Raw genomic sequence first — 23,390 nt, 5'->3', positions numbered from 1 at the left:
ATAGTCGCTCAACAGATCACTCCAGAATCAGGTAACAGCAGTCAAGTCTGCATTTAAAAGACCCATCTTGCTTCTGTATTACAAGCCCAAGTGAGGAAAAAATCCTCTTCTGCCCTTCCTTAAATAACAACACAATTGTTTAAAGAAAAATAGTCAAGTAAGGTGTATTGGGTTTGGCCGAGCTGGAGTTAATTCTCCTCACAGAACCTTTCTAGTGCTATGTTTTGCATCAGTAGTTGATAAGACAGCAGTGTTTTGGCTACTGTTGAATAAGTATCCAGGCTGTGTCTTTTCAACATTACCCTGCCCCAAGAGTACACTGAGGGGTGGGCAAGATCTTGGGAGGGGACATGGCTGAGCCAGCTGACTCAGACTGGCCAGAGGGGGTATTCCATGCCATATGACGTCAGCTCAGATATAAGAATGAAGAATTAGAAGGAAGTGGGGGGGATTTGTCCACGGCGTCTACCCTCCCAAGCAAGCACCAAGCTTAGAGAGCCCTGCTTCCTGAGACCATCATCCTGCTGATGGGAAGTAGAGAATAACATCACTCTCTGCTTTTCGCTTCCATGCGGTCTATTGCTTTTGCTTATTATTGTTATTAAAATGGTTTCTATCTTATTATTGGCTTTTGTTATATTTTTTCCCCCTCTCCCTCTGTCCATTTAAGAGGGGGAGTGATAGAGCAGCTCTGGTGGGCATCTGGCCTCCAGGCCAGAGCCAAACCACCACATAAGGTAGCCAAAATCCATGGCTTAGTCCTCATATAAGCCCTCTAAATCTGATCTTTCTAGACAAAGCCAGATAATTAAAATTATGACACATGAAAAAAGACAACTATTTTGAGGAGGAACTCCTCAGTGATTTCCCAAATAACAGTGTAGGAGTCCCTAATAAATGCAGGGAGATGAACACTTTCTCTCAGTTAATGCTTCATTGGCAACTTGTCTGATTTTGATTCCATAGCACAAGCTCAGAAATACTCCTGGGGAAAGTCACTGCATCACTCACAGATATGGGGGCTCTTTAAAAAGTAAGCAACATTCTGGAGGATGCTTCTTCACTGCTCTTCCAGTATTCTCAAAGCTCAGCAGCAACAGGCAGTTCATTTGACATTTGAGAAATGCAGAAAACAACATGAAGAATAAAAAAATGGGAGTTTTGAATGATGGAAAATGCTTCAGTGCTTAGTAAGGTAATGGAACTGACATAACAACAATTAAATGCTTACTGTATCTAAAGAAGCAGCAGCACGAAGATCTGGCAGAAAGCCAACTTCAAGAAGGTGTAAAAGAAAATCCTGGTCCTCAATTCCATAGACCCTGTCAAGGAACAAAACCATGGCTGCCTTGTGATCTGGGCAAAACCCCGCAGACATGTCAGGTTCCACCACAGTACCATCTAAAAGGAAGAAATAAGACTTCAATGACAGGGATCATCCTTTACCAACAGACTGGGCAGTAATGCTACTACTTAGGACCATAGAATCATAGAATGGTTTTGGTTGGGAGGGACCTCCAAAGGTCACCTAGTTCAACACCCTGCAGTTAGCAAGGACAACCTCCATTAGATCAGGTTGCCCAGAGCCCTGTCAAACCTGACCTTGAACATCTCCAAGGATGAGGCCTCAACTACCTTCCTGTGCAAGCTGTTGCAGTGTTCCACTATCCTCATGGTAAATAACTTCCTCTTAACATCCAACCTAAACCTACTCTTCTCTAGTTTAAAACTGTTGTCCTTCATCCTATCACCACAGGCCTTTGTAAACAGTCCATTTCCAGCCTTCTTGTAGGCCCCTTTCAGGTACTGGAAGGCTGCTCTTAGATGTCCCCAGAATCTTCTCCTCTCCAGGCAAAACTACCCCAGCTCCCTCAGCCTCTCCTAGTAACTTGTCAGAGCTTTTGAGTCTCTTAATATCTAAGCATCTTACTTATGCTTTTGTTACACAAAGGTAACATATTTGTAGTTAACTGATAAAGAATGCTAAGGCAAATTCTACCCAGATAGTCCTCAAAGTCCATGCATGCTTTTCCGTTCATGCTCTGTGTATTAAGGTGTTCTTATCCGTTGATACTCTAATATGGTAAGTACCCAAAACATACTAATTCATCTACAAAACTACATAGTTCTTGGAAGAAGCAGACAAAGTGAAAAATACAATTCTACATCAAACACCCCAGGAACACAGCAGTGGTGGCACATATCTGTAATGTATGACAATGGACCAAGACTGTGCTAAAACATCCTCTGTATTTGAAATCATCTCAAATATCTGAAAGGAATTCACTGAAGTATTTTCAAAACTTTTAATGTTTTTTGTTCAAAAGCAAATAAAAAAATTTATATCCACAAGCTGTCCTCCATGCTACTGAGGTATCATCTATATATCTATTATTATTTAGAATTACAATTATGTAATTATAAATAAATAATTAATGGTGAAATATCTTTTTGTCTCTTCTACTATAACCTATTAGGCATCCTTGTGCTGTTAAAGTCCCTAGATAATCCATGTTGCAATTAAAATGTTATCTTTCCAGATACCCAAAAAAGTGGATGTAATTCCTTTCCCTTTTATATTGATGCTCACATAGCTTCCACAATCAGTTAAACGTGGGCAAAACAGAAAGTATGCAATTTAAAGTTCCGTTACTCAATTTAAATAAATGTAGTGTGCAGAATTGGTTTTTAAAAATTTTAAATTCATATGATTTCTAATTTACATAATAGTTATTTTTTGTAATATTTTTAAATACTGAGAGAAGTATGAGTATAAATATGTTGTCAAATTACAAAACATAAGAATGGGATGAAAGAAAATAAAAGGAGAATAATCAGCTCACCTTTAGCTATGGTTGGCATGTGGAAAGGAATACTAATTACTCCCACCAAATCTTCCAGTGGAATCAAAGACCGTAGAATTGATCTGATTCTAATGGCTTCTCCTTTACCAGCATGGATTAACTAAGGAAAAGACAAATAAAAAATTAACAAGGTCTTCTTTCTATCTTCTGTATGTGTTCACATCCTGGAAACTTCCTGAAACACAGACACACAAGACTGCTCTCAAAATTGCTTTATAATTTCATGCAATCACTATTTGCTGTATATTGGATACAAACTTGCAAATTCTAGAAATCTAGATGCTTGCTTATTAAATAAGATTAAGCCCATTTTCAGAATGGAATGTTAGGTAAACTAGGTGAACAATGCATTAAAATGTAGCACATAGTGGGAGGGGATGGGGGAAGTGAAAGTAGATTTCAGGTGAAAAAAGCCTTTTTTTTTTCTGTCCTGGCCAAATTACACTTTCAGGTATCACTGTTGGCTTAATTTTGGTTTATAAATGAGAGGAATAAAGCAAGACAATTTTTTTATTCAGACAAAACTGATATTTATACACTGACTATATTATACATATATGTTTCCTATCCCAAGTTATTGGTCTCTGCTTAGATATGATACTAATCTATATGGACCTGTATGAATTAGGGCATATTTCAGAGTGAAATGAGAAACTGCATAACTAAGTAGAATTTCTGAAGAGCAAGAAGGTATTTTGAATTATAAACTACTATTTTTGCATAGTTTCCAGCTCTTAGGAAATAATCGTTTCTTAGGGTTTGGTTTTTGTAGTGTGAGTGTCTATTTCTTTGTATCCTATGCCTGAAATACTGACATCTCACCTTTGAGAAGCTTTTCCAGTGTGAATAAAGATTATGAGGTATCAATGTGTATGTCCAGGGACAATGCTTATTTCTACATTTAAAAAGAATGCCTTCCTCTTATATGCAATTTAAACAGTCTATTTAAGTAAGTATATGAAGACAGCAAAACCTGAGTTAAAGAAAACTACATCATTCTACATCATCATAATAGTGAAAATTGAGGAGTTTGAACACATTATGTATGACAAAATATTATGCAGCCATACCACTGCTTTAATATATGTAACATGTTACTGTGAAAAAGCCAAACAGCAAACCACCCAACAATCAGCAAAACAACTATGTCTTTACTTTCCAATATCTGAAGACAAAACTCACATGCATTTCAGGAGCACAACGTCCTAAGAGATCAATCAAAGCAGCATAAAAAGTCATGATTGCATTTCCCATGTGAACAGTGTCATCTTCTTGTTCTTCCATTTCACTGTAATTAGTAAAATATTAAAACAATTATAAGGTTAAAAAAATACAATAAAGTTTTTACATTGTCAATAAACAGAGAAAATCCACTCACGTAACTGCTTACATGCAGATGCTTCCTATTAACTAGCAGACTATTAACAGACTAACAGAATGGGATTTGTCCTTAAACAATTGTAATGACTGTTGCACGTTGGAGCAAGGGAAAGATTCTTAACTAACAGAACCAGAAAATTCTAAAAATCTTTCAATATTTAGAGATATTTACCTAAATTAATAATGCAGAGGAAGCACTGTTTGTCAGAAGACAAATCTGTACCCTCTTTACAATCTAAGGAAGAATCCAGCTGATACTTCATATGTTGAAATAAGCAAGGCATTTCACAACTAAGGTTATAAAATAATACAAAAACCCAAAGAAACGTAGGCAATTCCACTGCACCTACAAGGTTTTACTAGATCCATTATTTAGGGACGGTCCATCTCTTGTAGAATCTTCTGATATCTGTATTGCTTCTTCCATGGCAGCAAGTAAGCCATTGCCACCTTCTCCTCTTAGAGCTGGACCAAAACACTCAGGTCGACGGATAAGTAGCCTGACTACAACATTAGCATTCTCCTCCACACTCTCTCCTACCACAAAGAACAAATACCAAGATTTAAGATTATATCAAAAAGACTTCCAAAAAAAAGGTACATAAAAGTGCAGAACATATGAATCCACAGATACTTTTAATCACGAACCAGTTTAAACATAATGATAACAGTACCTAAGCACACATACTCCTCTGCTATTGTAATAAAAGCTCTGCAATAGAACACGTGAATTAATTACAAATTAAAGGAATTCACACTATGTAATAAAGGGTTTGTAAAGCATGACTGAAACTACTGAGTCATAGTAGTCAAGTGAGAGAGTCAATGAGGGGGACCAATATAGTTGCTAAACAATAAGATTAGATTCATCAAAAGACGGGGCTTTGACTCTATGTCTAGCATGAGTTTTTTTATTAAAAGATTTAGAACTTTCTGCTCTTCTTCCAAAAGAGATGTGAACATTTCAAAGGCTAAAGATGGATCTAAAAAACTGGGACATATACTCATAGGACCCTATATCACTTTTGAAATGGGCATGTAAGTTACTGTGTGACACGCATAATTTTACCATAAATTTATAGGACAATTTGCTGAAAGAGTAACTTATCAAGTTGGCTTCTACTACTGTTTAAAATTACAAACTTATTTGAACATTAGAGGAAATTATAAAGTTTATATGATTTTACTCAACCATTGCAAAAAACAGCAAAACGAAGAAAATCCAAATATCGCTCTCCTTCGACTGGATTCCACCCAATATCTGGGTAGCCTTTAGAAATTAACAAAGGACAACTCTGCAATCCACATCCAGCCAAGTAGCGAACCACCTAAGAGCAAAGTAAGATAAAGAAGGGTGTTAATTTTGAAAAAGTATAGAAGTGCAGTTTCAAAAAAAAAAAAAATCCTCACCCATTGTCTCAGATATGGGGTCCACATATTTTTGCACAACAAAACCACATTGTACTTTGGGCAGCTCGGATGATCAGCCTATTTCTTAATTCATTCTTGCAGTATTTTACTACTTCTGTTACAACCTACAAGACCTTACCTCAGTTCCATTTTCCTCTCTCTAAATCACTGTTTTTCTGTCTGCATTTCATCTTTTGCAACCCTGGGCATTACAAATTAGCTAATTTTGGAATAGTCCCCAACTACACACTATCCACATTTGAAAACACATATTCTAACATAGCCCACAGGCCTATTATTTTATTTTAACCTTTTCTATACATTTGTTTTTTTTTCCTTTCTTTCTTTTTTAAACACAAAGCAGTTACACTCCCTGTAATTCAAACCTAGTCTCAGTAACAGTTTTAAGGTGGCCTTCTCTGTGCTGAAATGCAAGTATAGCCTTTAACCAGTTCAGACAGCTTATTTTTGATGAACATTCCTAAGAAAAATAGCCTGGAAACATCCTGTTAAACACACGAGGTCTTAAAGAACAAATGGGATTATATGCTCCACTGTCTTCATTCTCATTAGAAAGTGTTTTAATATTAATTTTGAAACTGTCTGTCCATTATTTATGCCTCATTTCCTATCCACTACTGGCATAGTAACTATTATTCTATGCTTTCTTGAAGTAGCAAGAAAGTAGCCTTTGCCAAAAGTGGGTCCAACTCGGAGGCAGGGGAGTTTCTCAAAGCTTCTACCACCAACAAAACCCCACTAGACATAAACACAGCACAAGAAGCTACCAACCTTCTCCAGATCAGGCTCCCTTAAAGCTAGCGCAAGTTCATTGTTATCCATCACAGAAGCTGCTGCAACATCTAAAGGAGTTGATCCTCGCATAGAAGGAGAGGCTATTGAAATAATAGTTAGTTTCAACACCAACTTAATAAAGCCCAACAAATTCAAAGGAAAAATATTAACAAAAAGTTTTAATAAAATACATTTTGTCATTAGTTAGCACAATTATCAGCATATCATTTATACCATTCAGTTTACAATAAATCATCACGCACTTACATGAAATTTAACATTGACATGAAATCAAACTACAATGTTCAAGGTAGAAAAAACCTTGCCTACATATTCCTATTCTCATCACATATTTGTTTTAAGATCTCATTCTTTATAGTTTTCCTAACTGAAACAATTTTATTTGGAGAGAAAGCTAGTAGGAAATTTATATCTAAAATACTGATATTTTATCAAATGTATTGAAATAGAAAATTTCTTTGAACTTTAAAAATATAAGCTTATATGTTATTTACTGTAAAAAGGTAGATAGCATTAGAAAAATGCTAAGATTTTCATATTAATAACACTTCAAATGCATTCAGTTTGGGCACTTTCTCTCCAAAATGATTTTTACGTTATGCTTCTGTCTTGTATCTATAAATGAATAAGGAATTTGTGATCATTAAAAAAATTAGTATAATGGTTCTAAATTATTATGTATTTTCAATTACAAGTACAAAATTATATAAAGGATAAATCTATGTCCTCTACAACAATTCAGCCAAGAAAAGAAAGGCTAACATTTTAAGAAAGGTATCAAGGTTAATTTCTGGGCATCTATACATGCACACCCAAGCAAATGAGCTCTGTATTTCTCTCACTGTCATACCTGTATGCTTACCAGTCTACAGAAGACAGTGCAGAGGAGCAAGCTTAAGCAGTATGAAGTGAAATGCCGCCAACACTTACTTCTGATTCTCTTAATCAAAATTGGGTTCTTATTCTGTTCCTCAAAATGTGCAACTAAACACCAACTTTCTCTTACTGTCCAGGCACATACAAAAATGCATATATTAAATTACCTCAACATAATGCTACTGTAAGGGGATTGTGTGGAGTTACCAATATAGTTCTGAAAGTGTTTTTGCACTAGGCAAAAGAGAAACTTCAACACGAAGCGCAAACGGATGCAGAAAAGCCAATCTGGTTTTATATGTGTGTATGCATATTTATTTATTGATTGATTTGTTGATTTTATAAATCAGTGGAGAGTTTCAAGATTTTGATTTTGGTTTAGAGTATCAAAAGTCACACACTTATTACTTACCAAGGCCAACACTGCTGTTTTCCAGTAAATAGCTAAGATGATCAAACATAGCTTTTTGATTCTGTCTGCTGATGCGGCAAAAATAACACAGAAAACGACAGCAGTTTGCCACCATCTTTGGGAAAGTGATTTCCTAAGAAGCAAATAAAACCAGACTGAAGTTCAAACTCTAACACAGGCATAAAATTTGCAAAAGTTAATTTATGTAACAGCCTTTGAACACACTAATATTTATTCATTGTCTCTAAGTGAAGTGACCTGTTTAGATTTTACACTGAAATCAACAAGGGTTTCTTGGCAAGTACCTCCTTAAGCTCCAAAGCTCAAGGTATAAGCTTGAAAAAAAAAAAAAAGAGCTGGATCACCCATAAATTCTAGATTCAGACACAGAAGAACATGAATGCTCAGATACAGAGCAATACTACAAAACTTTTTAATATGCTTCTAAAAAGGTCTACCCTTTAAAACTGTTCTCAGTTTTTTCTTTAAAGCATCTGAAGTTAGAATGCTAATCATATCTTCATCCAGAATGGAAGGATAGATACTTCTAAAAACTTAGTCAACTATCATGCTAATGGAAATTAGTAAAAGGTTAGGTCCTCAGTATCTCCTTACTGGTGCTAAGCTTTGAACAGCTATATTATGAACTCTGTCTTCAAAAAATGAATTGGTTTACCTTGGATTCTCCTCCACCAAGCACATTTACCATCACTTCCATGACAGTTTCATGCATGCCTAAAGCTCTCATGAGATTTGGATGTTGGTAAAACACTTTGTTATTCATGATATCTCTACAGGAAAACAAAACAAAAAATTGGATTAAAATGTTATGGATCAATAGTTTACTTATTACATTCCTTGCAAAGCTGATTTACTGTGCAATTCTTCACCATCTGAGGTGAAAATATTACTGCAGGGACTTCTTTATGCTGACTCTCAGTATCTCCTGATAGTCTGGTTTTTTGTTGTGGAAGAATCCGAAATTTCTTTCCCCATATTATAGTTATTGCCCTAATCACCACTTGATCAAACCAGAGTAGGATGCTCTTCTATTTTCATTAGTAACTCCATTACAGACCTAAACCTTCATTCTGACAAGAACATGATCAAAACTGCTATATTAGCTTAGATTTTAAAACCAACTCATAAGTATTTTTGACAAAGCATTCTTTTGAATTTCAACCTTCAGACATTTGACATCTGCCACCAAAACAAAAAAAAAAATATTGTAGGGGAAAGAGAATATATATGCAGCTATCCTTTAAGCATCAGAAACAGAAGCTGCATAAATATTAAGGTTATTTTATGAGTTACTGCTCAAAAGAACTCTTTTCTCCTACATAGTTCATCAGAACAGTTTTACATACTATAAAATCAGCCCTGATGTCAACATTTTAGGCAGGCATGTTATGTCCAGTAAAAAACACCTGGTTTAAAAAGTAATTACATTTCTAAAAATTGTAAATATTCATGAAATCACACACAGTCTGTAAATAAATGTGAGCAGCTGAGGGAGCTGGGGTTATTTAGCCTGGAGGAGGCTCAGGGGCGAAGTTATTGCTCTCTACAACTACCTGAAGGGTGCTTGTAGCAAGGTGGGGGTTGGTCTCTTCTCCCAGGCAACCAGCAACAGAACAAGAGGACACAGTCTCAAGCTGTGCAGGGGGAAGTTTAGGCTTGATCTTAGAAAGAGGTTCTTCACAGAAAGAGTGATTGCCCATTGGAATAGGCTGCCCAGGGAGGTGGTGGGGTCAACGTCCCTGGAGGTGTTTAAGAGACTGGATGAGGCACTTAGTGCCACAGTCTGCTTGATTAGTTAGGGTTGGGTGATTGGTTGGACTTGATGATATTGGAGGTCTCTTCCAACTTGGTTGATTCTATGATTCCATGCCATGAGATAAAAGGACTAGCAAGTCATTACAGAAAAGACTGTTTACAATTGTTCAAATTTCATTGTATGTTTCATAGCAGTCTTTATTTTTCCTTTTTTCTTTTTCCCATTCTTTTTTTCTTTCTGAACTAAAACTCCTGCAATCAGGCAAGGAAAATTCCAGCCTTATAAACGATAAGAGATGAAGAGGACTGTTCCATCACTGTAAGAGCTACAAACCTGCAACTATCAGTCATGCAACAGAATACATGCAGTATGTCTAACACAGGTGGCACTACCAGAACTTTTGATTCCCTGTAACTCCCTGAAGCCTACAATCTGGCTTTAGTGTCAGAGATAACAGAGGATAGGTTCTGCCTCCAAAGCTTTCCATACCACATGTTTCTGCAATAAGACTTCATGCTGTGGAAAAAGGCCTTCTGCCAAGTCATTCTAAACTCTGATTTGTTTATAGCAGCTTTCCTTTACAGAAATACAGTACACCAAAGTCAAAATGTCTCTTCAGCAGCTGGCCACCAATATTACACTACTTTGGAAAGTGCACCCACTTTCAGTGTTTCCTTTAACTGTGGACTGCGTTATGAAATGTCACAGTTAAGAAAAATATCTTAACAGAATTTCTGAAGAAATGAAGTTTTTAAGCAGAAATGCATCAGACTTTCATTTCTCCATTGGAAGAAAGGAATACTTCCCACTCACATCAAAAACACCCTTACATTTCTAAAGACATGTTGATGCTCACGTTAGGCTGCAAAAGATAAAACTGACGTAGCTGGGTAACCTACATGATAAGTAAGACTATGATAGGAGGCTACCAAAATGGGTGATAAGAACAGGTAGTGACAAGACTAGCCTAACAGCAACTACTCTTTCTTCCTTACACCAGACTTTCCCACATCATGAAAAACATTGTTAAAATTAAATCAGATTCATTAAAATCTTAGCCTGTAATTTGTAGCATAAAATGTGAAAGAACCAAAAGAACATGAAATGACAACTCCTCTGAGGTTTTTTTTTCCTGAGGCATAATGCCAGAGTCTAGTATTCACTCACTCATGTTAGACTTCATTAGTCTAAGTGAAACGTAACAACTCAAATTTGCAGTAGAAAGGTGGATTTAGAAACAGCAGTATTTTATGTCTCTTGACAGGTGATGGATTTTTCCCTCTTGCCAAAGCCTTAGCATGAGTATATTGAACATTGCAAGAACCAGGGAACATTGAAATAGTACCAGCTACATTTAGTGCAGTGCAATAAAAAAATGGCCTATGCACAGACAGATGTAGACACAATTCCATTAGCTAATTGCCAAGGGAGAATTGTATGTGTCAACATCTACCAGTTACTGCATTCACATGAAATGGACAGTATTCTTGGTAGCATTCTTCACAACCATACTATTTAAAGTATGGCAACAAGATCTATTTTGTAATGTCATAAAACACTACATACATGTTTTCAACTTTTCTCACAAGGCGTCTTACTGCTGTCATATGCTTCTCTCCAAATATGCTACCTATAATGCTGAAAAGGCTGATACCGGTGTACATCATTTACATCCATATAGACTATTCACATACAAACTTCATGTATAACCTTGGCCATAACCATACAGAAAGTAATAATAAATGTCTGTAAATAAAGAGATGCTTCACTCCAGTTATTTACCCTAATCCACGAATCATAAGTTTCTCTTCCTCCTTTCCCATTCTGACACTAAGCAAAGAACGGATTTGGCCGAGGGATGCCAGAAGATTGATTGTGTCTTCCACAGATACGCTATTTATAGTGTAGGTCTTTGGTAGAGCTCGAACCAGGCCACCAATGCCATCGTACTGGCGATGCAGCAATACAAACATGGCTCTCACTAATTCCGGGTCTTCTATAACTGATTCCTGAGCCCAGCGTACCATTGTTTCTGAAATCAACTGCTGAAGAGTAGCTGTGAAGAAAACACATAAATCACAAAATTACTATTAAAATTGCTCACCTCTCTACTGTAGTCCTTCAGAACCAATTATGCAATATGAATTGGAATTAATTCAATTCTTAAGCAGCACCTTTTTTGTGGTATTTCTTTAGTAAGCTATCAAAGGAAAATATAACCGCACAAAAGAAGCAGACGCACCTCAAAATGAAAACTATACGCTTAAGTATGTATTTAAAAATAAAATACAGAAAATGTTTCAATAAAAATCCATCTTGTTTTGACTGAAATTATATGAGGAAATTCCTCCCTTTCTTCATTTACCTTCTTGATTTAGACTACAATAAACTGATTCAATTTGGCTTACAGGATGTCTTAGCATCATCATCAACTGGCTTCTCAGCTTGCTTCTTCTTCAGATACGTAACTTTTTCCATGAGGTACAGGAGGCGACCCCTAATGGTTAAATCACTGTTTCCATCCAAGGTTCCATCTTCGTCTAGTTCAATTCCTGAAATAAATAAAAATATACACTAAATAGTAAAAAATAAAGTAAAATAAAACAAATTACAGACATGTTTTGTGTCTTGCATGTACATAGTCAAAGTAAACCATGTTATTCTGCTCTGTTAGAACTACAAAAAATGTCTGATATGACACATGCTTAACCAGCAGTTTGAAACAAATATTGATCAAGTATATGTGCAAGGTAGGAAACTGCAGATGAAGATTATGTATTTTATAATAATAAGTTATTTTATAAACTGTGTTTTTATACAGAAAATATATAGTAAATACATTTCTGTTGTCAGCTCCCCAAGTATGCATGTTTCCATGCTAAGACTGATGCTTGCATTTTGGACATATGTAGCTCAGAAGTGTATAGTCCCTAGTGACACACACTAGTAAAGACTAGGATATTTTCAGGTAAATCATTATCAGAGAAGTGAAAGAACTAAAGTTACAATAAATATACTGTCTAGTATATTTATCACTGTATTGCTACTTTCATTACATTCTTATAACGAGATAAAAATGTAAAAAAAAAAAAGCATGTGAGGCTTTACAGAAACACAGGACAGCTGAGGTTGGAATGAGCCTTCAGAGGTCATCTAGTCCAGCCTCCCTGCTCAAAGCTGGTTCAATTAAAGCAGGTTGCTTAGGACCACTTCTAATCAGATTTTGAGTATCTCCTAAGGTGGAAACTCCACAACCTCTTTTGGCAATCTGTTCTTGAGTTGCAGCACCCTTAAAGTGAAAGAAAAAAGTAGGCAATTTCCTGTATTTCAATTTGTGCCCATTATTTCCTGCACTTACACTAGTCACTACTGAGGAAAGTGTGGCTCAGCCTTCTTTAGTCCTCCTGCCCAACAGGTATTTATACCACAGAATCACAAAATCACAGAATGTCAGATATTGGAAGGGACCTCTAGAGATCATCAAGTTCAACCTCCTGCCAAAAGCCCAATCACCTAGGGATATGCATTGATACAATCCCCCCAGGAGCTTTATCTTGAAGTTAAACAACCCCAGCCTTCTCAACCCCTCCTCGTGCAAAAGATGCTTCAAGAATTTAATTGTCTTTGATGGCCTTTCCCTGGACTCACTCCAGTGTGTCCATGTTCTCTCATACTGGGGAGTCCAGCTGTTGGATTTCTTTGCCACAAGGGCCCTTGTCCAACAGGATCCCTAGGTCATTTTCTGCAAAGCTACTTTCTGGTTTGGTCCCTAGTCAGTCCTTGATGCACAGGGTTATTTCTTCCCAGGTGCTGGGGTGCACTTCCTATTGCTGAACTTCATAGGATTCCCATCAAATCATTCTTTTCATGTTTTTAACTTTATTAATTCATGCATAAATCATAAGGAATTAAACCGCCTGGCCTGTATATATTACTCACACTAAAATAAGCTCAAATTTAAAAAGGCTGTTCAACTATTTTTCATGTTTTTTTTATTTTTAATTGTTAATGTAAAATAAAAATATTTCATTTGAAGAGTGATGCACCATTATCAAGTTTGTGGAAGATACAAATTGGGGGGAGCAGAAAATACATGTAAGGGCAGGAAGCTGAACAGGGTAGAGGAATGGGCTGACAAGATACTTGTGCTGGTTTGGGGCCAGACAGATCCTCTCTTGCCCCAAGAGGGACAAAAGAATGACACTCACACAAACGGATTGAAGAGTGATGGAAAGTTTAAATGGAAAAGGAATTGATGAAACTACAAAAACTACAAGCATAGAAGCAAAGATATCCTAAAGTGTACAGAGTCCCTTACACAACACCAAAAGACCTCCCAACTCTTCCCTTCTCCCCACCCGAGGGCATACCCAAAACCCCACAGGGCTCTTTCTTCCCCCCACCACTGCTAGGCTAGTCTCAGGCTGGCCAGGTCTGAGACTGCCCCCACCTTCTCCTCCTGGCATTAGGCCTAGAGAGGCCTAAGAGGCCTTGAGATGCTCCCCCACCATTACCCTATAGAAAAGCATCTCCCATGGGAGCAGAGAGGGAAGAAAGAGAAAGAGAATGACTTTGCAGATGGATTTATAGGGTGCAGGATTTATGGGTAGAAATACGCTGTTTCCTGTGTCCACCTTATTGGGTTGCACACTCGGGACACCGGAGGTGTAGCTTATTTGGCAGTAACAGGAGGCACCCAGCCTAAACTGCCACAATACTCAAAGCTCAGCGAGGTCAAATGCAAAATTTTGCAACTTGGACATACCAACAATGCAGGCTGGGCATGAACTGGTTAAAAAAAGTAATTTCAAAAAGACCTCTATAAGGGCTCTCTTGGATGGCAAGCTAGATACCAGTCAGCAGTACACTCTAACAGCAAGTAGAGCTAAAAATTCCTGTATTTTCAGAAATACAATCACTAGCTCACGGCAAATGATTATTTTCCATTGATGAGAAGACATTTGGGCTACTACATATGGTTTTGGGCTACCCAATGTAAGAAAAACTTCGAAAAGCTGGAGAGCATCTAACAACAGCCCATCAAGATGATTGGTGGCTGGACTGCTAGTCCTAGAAGGAAAAGATGAAGAAACTGGGTTTGTCAACATGCAGAACAGAAGTTTTATGTGAACTTAGTATCAGTCCACCAAAACCTACAATGAAGTTAGCAAGAAAATGCAGCCATGTTCTCTTCTGAGATGAGCAAGAATTGTCAAATTCAAACAGGCAGCATTCCAAACTGAGATAATGAAAAAAAGAAAAAAACCTCACCATTACGACACTGAAGCCCTGAGACATGTTACCCAAAGACATAGAATCCCAGTGCCTAGACACTTTCAAGACCCAAGTGCAAAATTTGCTGAGCAATCAAGTCTGAGTTCAGTGGTGACTCTGCTTCAATTAGGAGGCTGAATTAAAGACCTTCCAGGATATATGATACCCTAATAAAGCCTGTGTTTATTTTAGTAACAGAAATATCTTTGAAATGGACCAATCCAGCCAAATTTTCCACAACTATACTAACTGTGCTTGACCTACTAAGAAAGCAAATTCATGTATTATGAAGTCAGATAATTATAGCATTATTTAATTTATTGGAATATTTGAAGGTAGTGAATGAAATAATTAAGGATGATATTTACAGTTAAACTGGGATCAGTAAGGAATGCAATTCAGAAGGAAAAGTCCAGAGATCCTCTTGTTCAAAGCTCTTTTCTTGGCCAGAGTGTTAGTTTAAAAAATTATAATGAATCATCCTTGCTGTAGCTTCTTCTAGCTAATGGCACATGACATGAAAGTTCAGCTGGTCGTCCTGTCTGCTAAGTGTATCTTCTACTTATTCTTTTAAATAGTGTACTGAAGTAAAATGAAGAAATGAGTACCCTTCAAATAGGAAAACAAGCCCTCAATATAAAAAGTAAGTAGGCATGCATTTCGAACAAAGCTACTCTACAAATGAATTCACAGTATTCATGGATATGAGCTTGATATTTAAAATACACATTTTTGCACTTTATTTTTCTATTGGTATTTTTCATTTTAATTATTACTCCATTCACATTTTAATATGACGCATCAAATTTAATAGTTTTTAAATTAACTAAAATGAAGAAATCAAACCCACAGAAATTCAAGTGCTCCTTTTGATTATTAGCCTATATCAATGGATAATACACTTCTATATCTTCATTCATGTCTGTGAAGAATTAGCCACATTACTTTACATTGTGGCAAACATGGCCATAATCAAATCAATCAAAGATGACCTATACCAACCTGTGCAAGGGAGTGCAAAGGAGAGGGCATAGGGCAGAGGAACCTCTTGAATAGCAGGTGAGCTAGTGTCACCCAGTACATTAAGCCTAAACAAATATCCACAGAGCTGCATGGGTAAAAAAGTCTCCTTTTCACTCAGGAAACAAAACATACTGCATTCCCTTCTAGTTTGACCAGACATGAGGCTAAGAAATTTATTTTTTCATTTTGATTACAAGCTAAGTATCTTTATATGATAATATTAACTGATATTCTGCAATCTGCACACTACTTAGTTGGTGTTTCTTACACAAAACTATTTAGAAAGATTGCTTCTAGAGCTAATACAATTAAAAAGAAAAATACTCAGTAACAAGATTTACCACAGTGTGCCATTAGGTCTTCATGGAAATCCAAGAGTTGATCCCGAATTTCTTCAGGGCAAGGACAATCATTTTTATCATCTTTGAAGTTCAGCAGCATGTTAATCTTAAAGAATACAAAGGAAAAGCAAATGACACCAATCTTCAAAATGAAAAACTTTGAAATCAAACAGAACCTTGACACACACAGAGCATAACAAATAATACGTTTTCCATTGTAAGCTGTACCTGTTCCTGAGGTGGGGATCTGAATTCTTTTGTTTTTCTAGCTGTCAGGGCAGCAGACATGTTCAAGGCCTGCATCACTTCATTGTACCGGAAGCGCTGATTCTCTTGAAGCTTGGCCACAAAATCATCTGAAAATGCTACAATGGCTTCTATTCGGTGTCGTACTTGGCAGTCACACAGGTACTGGAGTAGATGACACATCTGAGAAAACAGTATCATAAGAGAAAAAAAACTTGGAAGCTAAGAAATATCTTCTGTACATTATACAAATAAGGATGAATTCCATATAGCAGCAGTTACTAGTAAATAAAATGGCTGAAATTTTTAATGCTGGCATTTACTGTGTGTGAACTAATTCGACACCAGGCATGGCTGGCATCTGCAAGAGATCTATGTGTCTCAGACATATAAAATGAAAGGCTTTTATTAAAGGTATAAGAGAATAGATTTCCTCCTTATTTCTAGGGATTTTCTTTTCAGTTTGAATCCATAAAAATTAAGAATCCCATGTTAATGGCATTGAGAAAGTAATTCTAATTGTTTGATCCATGGTGAACAAGTCTATACAAAAAGAAGGTAATACATCTTGCTGTTTCCTTTCAGAAAATTATTTCATTATTTAACTAACATCAAAATGTTGTATTCCTTGGAAAAGAAATGACCAAGTGAAGAAAAACAGATCTGTGAAGAAATAAGAACAACCAGTATCACAGCAATATTGTTACCTGTAATTTAACAGGTTCTGGAAGTTTCATCTGAAGAAGCCCTTCCTTTGGCACTTGGTCCCCTCTGGTTTCTTCTTCTTCTGACTTGACCTCATCTGAACTCAGTTCCTTCTCTGAAAAATCAATTTCTTCTTCCTGGCTCACTGCTTCTTTGAAAACCCGGGGCTCAATCAACTGCAAAATGTGTTTCAGGTCCTCATTGTGGAAGATTCCCATAATTAAGAGAGTATAAAAGAGCTTGATAAGAGGGACAAAAAGAAATTCTGTAGAACCTCCAACTGGATCTCTGACATGGAGGCTGCCTTCCTGAACAGCTTCAGTCAACATCTCTATGGTTTTGGATTTTAAGATTTCCAGAGGGAATTCAGGACTGAACTGAAAGCATTCACTGCTAATGCTTACAAAACTCGGAGATGAGAACTGCATTCTTGGCCTTAATGAAGTGCTAAGTCCTATCCCAGGGAGGCCATGTTTTTTGTTTTCATCAGGAAACAAAGTAATACTCTTGGTCTCATCTGTCATTGGAACTATAAATTCATTATTCATCATTAACCTGGCAGTTGCATAGGTATTGAGATGGATGTCAATGAGTAACTCATAATATCCTGCACGTAATAATCCTGGCATATATTTATTCTCAATAGCATACAGGAGCTGAGATTCATCCACATGGCTACACATAGCATGGGCCACTCGGTTGTTGCCTAAAGCACAAACAGCTGAATATAATCGAAGGGTATGGTAGTGAAATTTCAGCAATTCTTCTTGTTCAGTCAGCTCTAAAATATCAATTGTTCTGCAGAGAGAAAAAAAAGTAATACAGTAAATTCCATAGCAGCATCAAAACCTACTTAAGTAAAGGAATTCAAAATTCTCCCTAAGGATAACACTGGCACAACACTAGTTCTAGGGATGAACGTTTTCCATGTTTCAGCTTTCGTGTGAGAAACACTGTCAATCGGAGAATCAAGGCCTAAAACAAAGTTCATTCAGAAAGTTATTCAAATTGCTCCTGAAGTACAACTTCAATCACTTTCAGTGGGCAAAGATCAAAATTATTTACACTGAATGCTTCATATGACAAACAACTATTTGGATAGCTGAAAATAATGTTTTAAAACTAGTATAGGTTGAGATATTCATATAATTCATTCTTTTTAGAGGTGGGGTTTCAAAATGGCAACAAACTAACCAGTCCATTTGCAGATGGTTCAGGAGTCAGCTTGTTTTTTTAGAATTCTTATCTAATTTTTTTATACTGACTTTCAGTTTCTGCATTGGCAAAATGCTGAGACAAGGAAATCATAAAGTTTCATTTCTTCAATTGTTTAAAATCAATTTAAGAAAATCAAAGTAATGGAATAATTAAATTGGTCACAAATCTTAAAAAATCTCTGAAAAAGTCATCTTTCCTTATCTTACAGAATAATAAGTCATGAACAGTTCCTTCAATTTTCATACAAAATCTATATATACTACTAAAGGCATTGGAGAGAAAGAGAGGTTGGAAACACAACAAAAGGAGGCAGATTTTAAAACACTGAAGATAAATTTTTAGTATTAGCTAAATAAAAACACACTTCTTAAATTTCCATGTGTTACGAACACAGAGACGTCCTTGGGCTTTTCTTACAGAAACATTGTTACATGTCTAGCTTCAAAATCCCAACCTAACTCTGTTATATGTCAACACACAAACACCAACCTGTTTTCTTCGGGAATATGAAGGGCCATGAACTGCAAAGGATTCAGGCACTGTATCATCCAGCCTTGACGTTCACTGATCCGAGAGACGTCGACCTTCAAGAATTGGTTTGGCACTCTGCTCCAAAGCACGTGAGTCAGATATTGTACATGGAGACGTGGAGGACATTGAGAGATTGGGTTTTTGTGTTCACTTTTGAATAAGCCAGCAGATAATGGCATTACATTCTGTAAAATCCCAGCAGAAGATACAGTTTCATTAACTTCACTAAACAATGAATGGATGATATTTTTCAAGAAATATATTCAACATATGGTATAGTAAATTACAGTGCAACAAGAATTTAACATTTTCAGCAGTTTCTAAAACCATATGGGAACTGTTGGCAGATTATCAGCAAGAAAACATTGCCCATAAATTACTTTTTTTTTTTTTTTTAATAGCTAAATTTGAAATAGAAACTCAACTGGAATTTGTGGCCACTTTCTTGGACCAGAGATCTGAACTCCACTCTTCTTTTACCTCTTCTGATTTCTTAACCATGTATCCAAAGCAAGGAAGTAATTTTCAGCTCAGATTTCTTGAATGTACTACCCAAATGTAAGTAAAACCATATTATAACTTTAACCTAATCTTACAGATACACCGGTCATCCATGCTCTCTTTACAGAGTAAGAGATTTGCCTTACTAGTGCCAGTGATTTAGTTTCATCATGAAGGATGAGTTTCAGAAAACTAACAGAGATTTGCAGTATCTTCTACCAATCCCAATCAGTTACAATCTTTCTCATACAATGTACTGTACATGTTTTTTAAAAACATGAAGTTTTAAAAATTGAGTTAAAAATTAAAATGGCAAAGTGCAAACACCTGGAATCATAAAATTATGCACTAAATACATATTGCAGGCAAAAAATAGAAAAACATAATTTATTTTTATATGATAGATATGTCCTAAACCTGCACAAAACCAAGTAATATTTACCTTTATTCTTCCCAATTCAAACTGGAAAACGTTGGGGCTTGTAGCCTGAGCAAATACAGCAGGAAATAACTTTGTACTGGGTTCAACCTAAATGAAAGATGCACAAATTTATAACCACTGAAGACATTAAAACTTCATTACATATTAAAAAATCCCCTAATGTCTGTATTGTCAGTCAATAAGTGGAAGTCTTTGAACAAAACCCCAGAAAATTCAAATAGGAGAGAAAAATCACTGTTGTAACAGCAACAAATACTTTTTCTTCCAATTTTTTGCAAAAGTTTATAACATGATGCAGCCTGAGGAATCAATTTTTCCCCCTTCCTACTGGAAGACACCACCAAAAACTCCTCACCTGATAGTATGTGCCTAGTTCCTTTCCATTAGCTGTGAAGGTCAGCAGGCCACTAGCAGCATCAACCAGACAACCGATCTCCAGACCATTATTATTACGTCCTTGTCCAGGGCTCATGCTCTCTCCTGCGCACACCATATAGCAGTTGCTGCGTTTTATACTGAATGTCAAAAGACAAATTTATTTATGGACAGTGTGTAAACTTCAGGTTGTGGACTAAGAACAACTTTGTATAGCTGCAATCAACAGGGCTGAAAATAGCAAATCCCACCATAACCAATGCCAGAATTCATTGAAATCTAGAGTTCATAATAGATAAAATAAAAACTGAAGGTAACAAATATGAAAAAGCTCAAATCTCTTGTAAAATTGCAAGAGACAAAACTGACATTGCAAATTAATGTTTTAAATTATTTAATGTAAATCAGAACACAGTTTCTGGCATGGATCACAAGCTGAAATGCTTAGAGGAGCTGTTGTACTAATTTTGGCATGCTCAAAACCAAAAAAATCCAAAATTTTGAGAAGATACTTTATTCTACAAGGCATTTTACTCTACTTTTTGCCAGTTCAAAAGTCAATGGTCTTAAACCACACAGAAAAGCTGCACTATTTTACTTTTCAGGGACTATTTAAATCATTATTCCACTATTTCTTCACAATCAAGAGGAGAGAACAAGTGAAGCTGATATATTTTCCTGTTACCTTTTTTTTCCTATCTTAATCTAATTACATTAAATGGGGGTGGATTTATGGTTTATAAGTTGTTAGTTGCTTTTATGGGTATTAAACATGTATCTCTTAGTGAAAACTATAACCAACCTCTCATGAACCTTCCCTTTTTCATCTCCCAGTGTAACTGTGACAGTACGCACTCTTTCCAGGTCAAAGCTTGTGTCATACTGGTGAAAATCAGATGTAATCCAGCCCACCCAGACATTAGCAGGTTCTTGACCAGGAAATATTCTCACTGAATAATAGTACTGTCAACAGAAAACATAATGCCAGTAAATGTTAGTATTTGTTTTCCAGTTTGATTCAGAATGCATTTGTTGCCTTAAAATCTGAAAATATGTCATCTATTCAAAAGTAGCATAGGCTCTTTCAAGTGCAATTCATAAGCAAAGCAAGAAAAAATATAAACACAATCAATACACAGCCAACAAAATATGTATGTGAAAATAAAAAATGGAAGACTAAAGTTGCAGCTTATACACTTGCATTATAGGTTTCTGCATCACATTATTTTAGGCTTTTGTATTGCAGCTTTTTATATTGCAGGCAATTCAGTTTCTAAGATCTAATATCTTTTAGAAAGAGGAGATTACATCCAATATTATTTTTTTTCCTTTGAATGTTGAAGATGAATGCTTATGGAGCTTATATTGTGAGAGAAAGATGGACAAAACCTGTACAAATGCTGAGTAAAAGTAGTAGAGATGGTTTATAATGGTCCTGAACATTGACCTGTTAGTGTTATTGATACTCGTTTGACAAATGGATTCAATTAATTTATTGCTTTCCATGTGGAATTGTTTCAGACTAACAACTGAAAATAAAAAGAAACATAGTCATCTCAATTTCAGTAGTACAGAACCACTACAGGCTTCTACATTAAAATTTTTGCCTAAAAATTAGTTTCTCAAACTCTTACATGAAAAAAAAATCTGGTTATTAAAACAAAAACCAAAAGGCAGAAAAGCAGACAGGTAGAATACCAATCCTTTTACATACCGTGGAAGTTTGCATCAAATAATCATAGTCATCCCTATCATCTGCTAGCACGTCTTCAGTAAGGCGTGCAGAGTGACTCGTGCTATAATCTGGCTTTGTTCTCCTGAGCATAAACCTGTAATAAAGCAAGGAAAATCAAAATCTATATGAAAAGCTCAATATATCAGTACGGATACAAAAAGGAATTTTATATTTGTATATTATCTTCAAATATACAATATTTAGTATGCTGGCCCTAGATACATAGTGTTTATTACATTATTAATACATAACACTAGTTAGTTTATTACTTCAATGTAGCTTAAAACAAAATATTCAGAAAAGAGAAAAGGACCAGCTCATTTTAAAAACCACTTAAATTAATTAAAATCTTAAACTATACGTTCCGAAGATAATTGGAAACTAAAGTCTTGTAACTTCAAAAATTATTAACCTGTTAAACACCTGTGCTCCTATGACATTTTGGAAGAATGTGCAACCTTACATGACCTTCATGCATTTAAACATTTAAATGTTTTCAGTTTTCTGCTTAGTTTTATTCTACATATTGCATATGATGTCATTTAATTATATGAAGGTTAACTGCCACCTACTAGTGTTGTACAAAAATTTAGAGAATATTGCACTAGAATTTTCCTGTACTAATCAAGAGATAGGGTAAAAAAAAGAAAAAAAAGAAGAAGAAAAAGGAGAAAAATTAAAAAATAAAGCGAAAAAGGCAAACCAAATGTGCTACTAACCTTTGTTTAAGACGTGAAGGCTTTTCTTGAACATAATCTTTATGGTTGTTTAATTCTGGTTTTGTGGCATCTTTTTCTTTTTCTGTCCGGTCAGGAACTAGATGACCATGAGCAGTTTTCATTAAAACCTCAAAGTCGGAATCAGCATCATAATCTTCCAAGTCATTCTTCGGGACAAAAAGACCAGAGCCTGGTAACCCTCCAGAAGCTGATCTGGAGAATACCTCAGCACATTCGATGGGCATGCTTAATCGAAAAAACATGACGTCTGTTTTACTGTTCTGAGAACCAAAAGACTTCTGTGTGACCTTCAGGCAGGGGCAGCTGTCTATGGTGCCATCAATTCTCATCACCTAGCAAATGTAAAAAAGTAGTTGTTTTGAGGCTGATGCTTTTTCTGACTCGCAAATACTCAGCTAATATTTCTAGAAGAAGCATCCATGACTTGCAAAAACTGCAACAGTATGCTGTCAACAATCAAATGTATTGTAGTCACGTGTTGCCATTTTAAGGGTAAATAAATACTATAAGGAGTGTCAGGCTTAATTTTTCCATTGTTAAAGAAAAAATTCGCTCACAAAGGAACAACCTATTTCATCGTAACTCTTTGCAACATAAATCCAACCCTGCCCAGAACAACACAAACCAATTAATATAAATTGTAGATGCATGTATATAAGAACACAAATTATTTCTTAAATGCCACAGTGTAATAAACATTAGCTGAAAAAGTTCTTATTTCATC

The 23,390-nt window shown here is 36.0% G+C and overlaps 1 protein-coding gene across 1 annotated transcript in view; it reads right to left on the bottom strand.

The window, feature by feature from the left end:
• Positions 1-23,390, bottom strand: part of RYR2 (ryanodine receptor 2) — a 294,938-nt gene that overhangs the window by 123,343 nt on the left and 148,205 nt on the right. Inside the window, exons 31-49 of the mRNA XM_054396845.1 lie at positions 22,646-22,998; positions 21,906-22,020; positions 20,994-21,154; positions 20,172-20,331; positions 19,817-19,903; positions 18,832-19,058; positions 17,127-17,922; positions 16,402-16,602; positions 16,174-16,279; positions 11,944-12,087; positions 11,318-11,591; positions 8,435-8,549; positions 7,759-7,891; positions 6,447-6,550; positions 5,437-5,572; positions 4,595-4,781; positions 4,047-4,152; positions 2,844-2,964; positions 1,232-1,401 (exon numbers count right to left, since the gene is read on the bottom strand). Of these exons, the coding sequence (XP_054252820.1) occupies positions 1,232-1,401; positions 2,844-2,964; positions 4,047-4,152; positions 4,595-4,781; positions 5,437-5,572; positions 6,447-6,550; positions 7,759-7,891; positions 8,435-8,549; positions 11,318-11,591; positions 11,944-12,087; positions 16,174-16,279; positions 16,402-16,602; positions 17,127-17,922; positions 18,832-19,058; positions 19,817-19,903; positions 20,172-20,331; positions 20,994-21,154; positions 21,906-22,020; positions 22,646-22,998 (3,696 nt within the window). The remainder of the gene's footprint in view (positions 1-1,231; positions 1,402-2,843; positions 2,965-4,046; positions 4,153-4,594; positions 4,782-5,436; positions 5,573-6,446; positions 6,551-7,758; positions 7,892-8,434; positions 8,550-11,317; positions 11,592-11,943; positions 12,088-16,173; positions 16,280-16,401; positions 16,603-17,126; positions 17,923-18,831; positions 19,059-19,816; positions 19,904-20,171; positions 20,332-20,993; positions 21,155-21,905; positions 22,021-22,645; positions 22,999-23,390) is intronic.

The sequence above is a fragment of the Indicator indicator genome, chromosome 2 (genome assembly GCF_027791375.1).
Source record: "Indicator indicator isolate 239-I01 chromosome 2, UM_Iind_1.1, whole genome shotgun sequence".
In the NCBI taxonomy this organism is placed as follows: domain Eukaryota; kingdom Metazoa; phylum Chordata; class Aves; order Piciformes; family Indicatoridae; genus Indicator; species Indicator indicator.
Note: the sequence above shows the minus strand (reverse complement) of the source record. Positions and strands in the feature narration are given on the sequence as shown.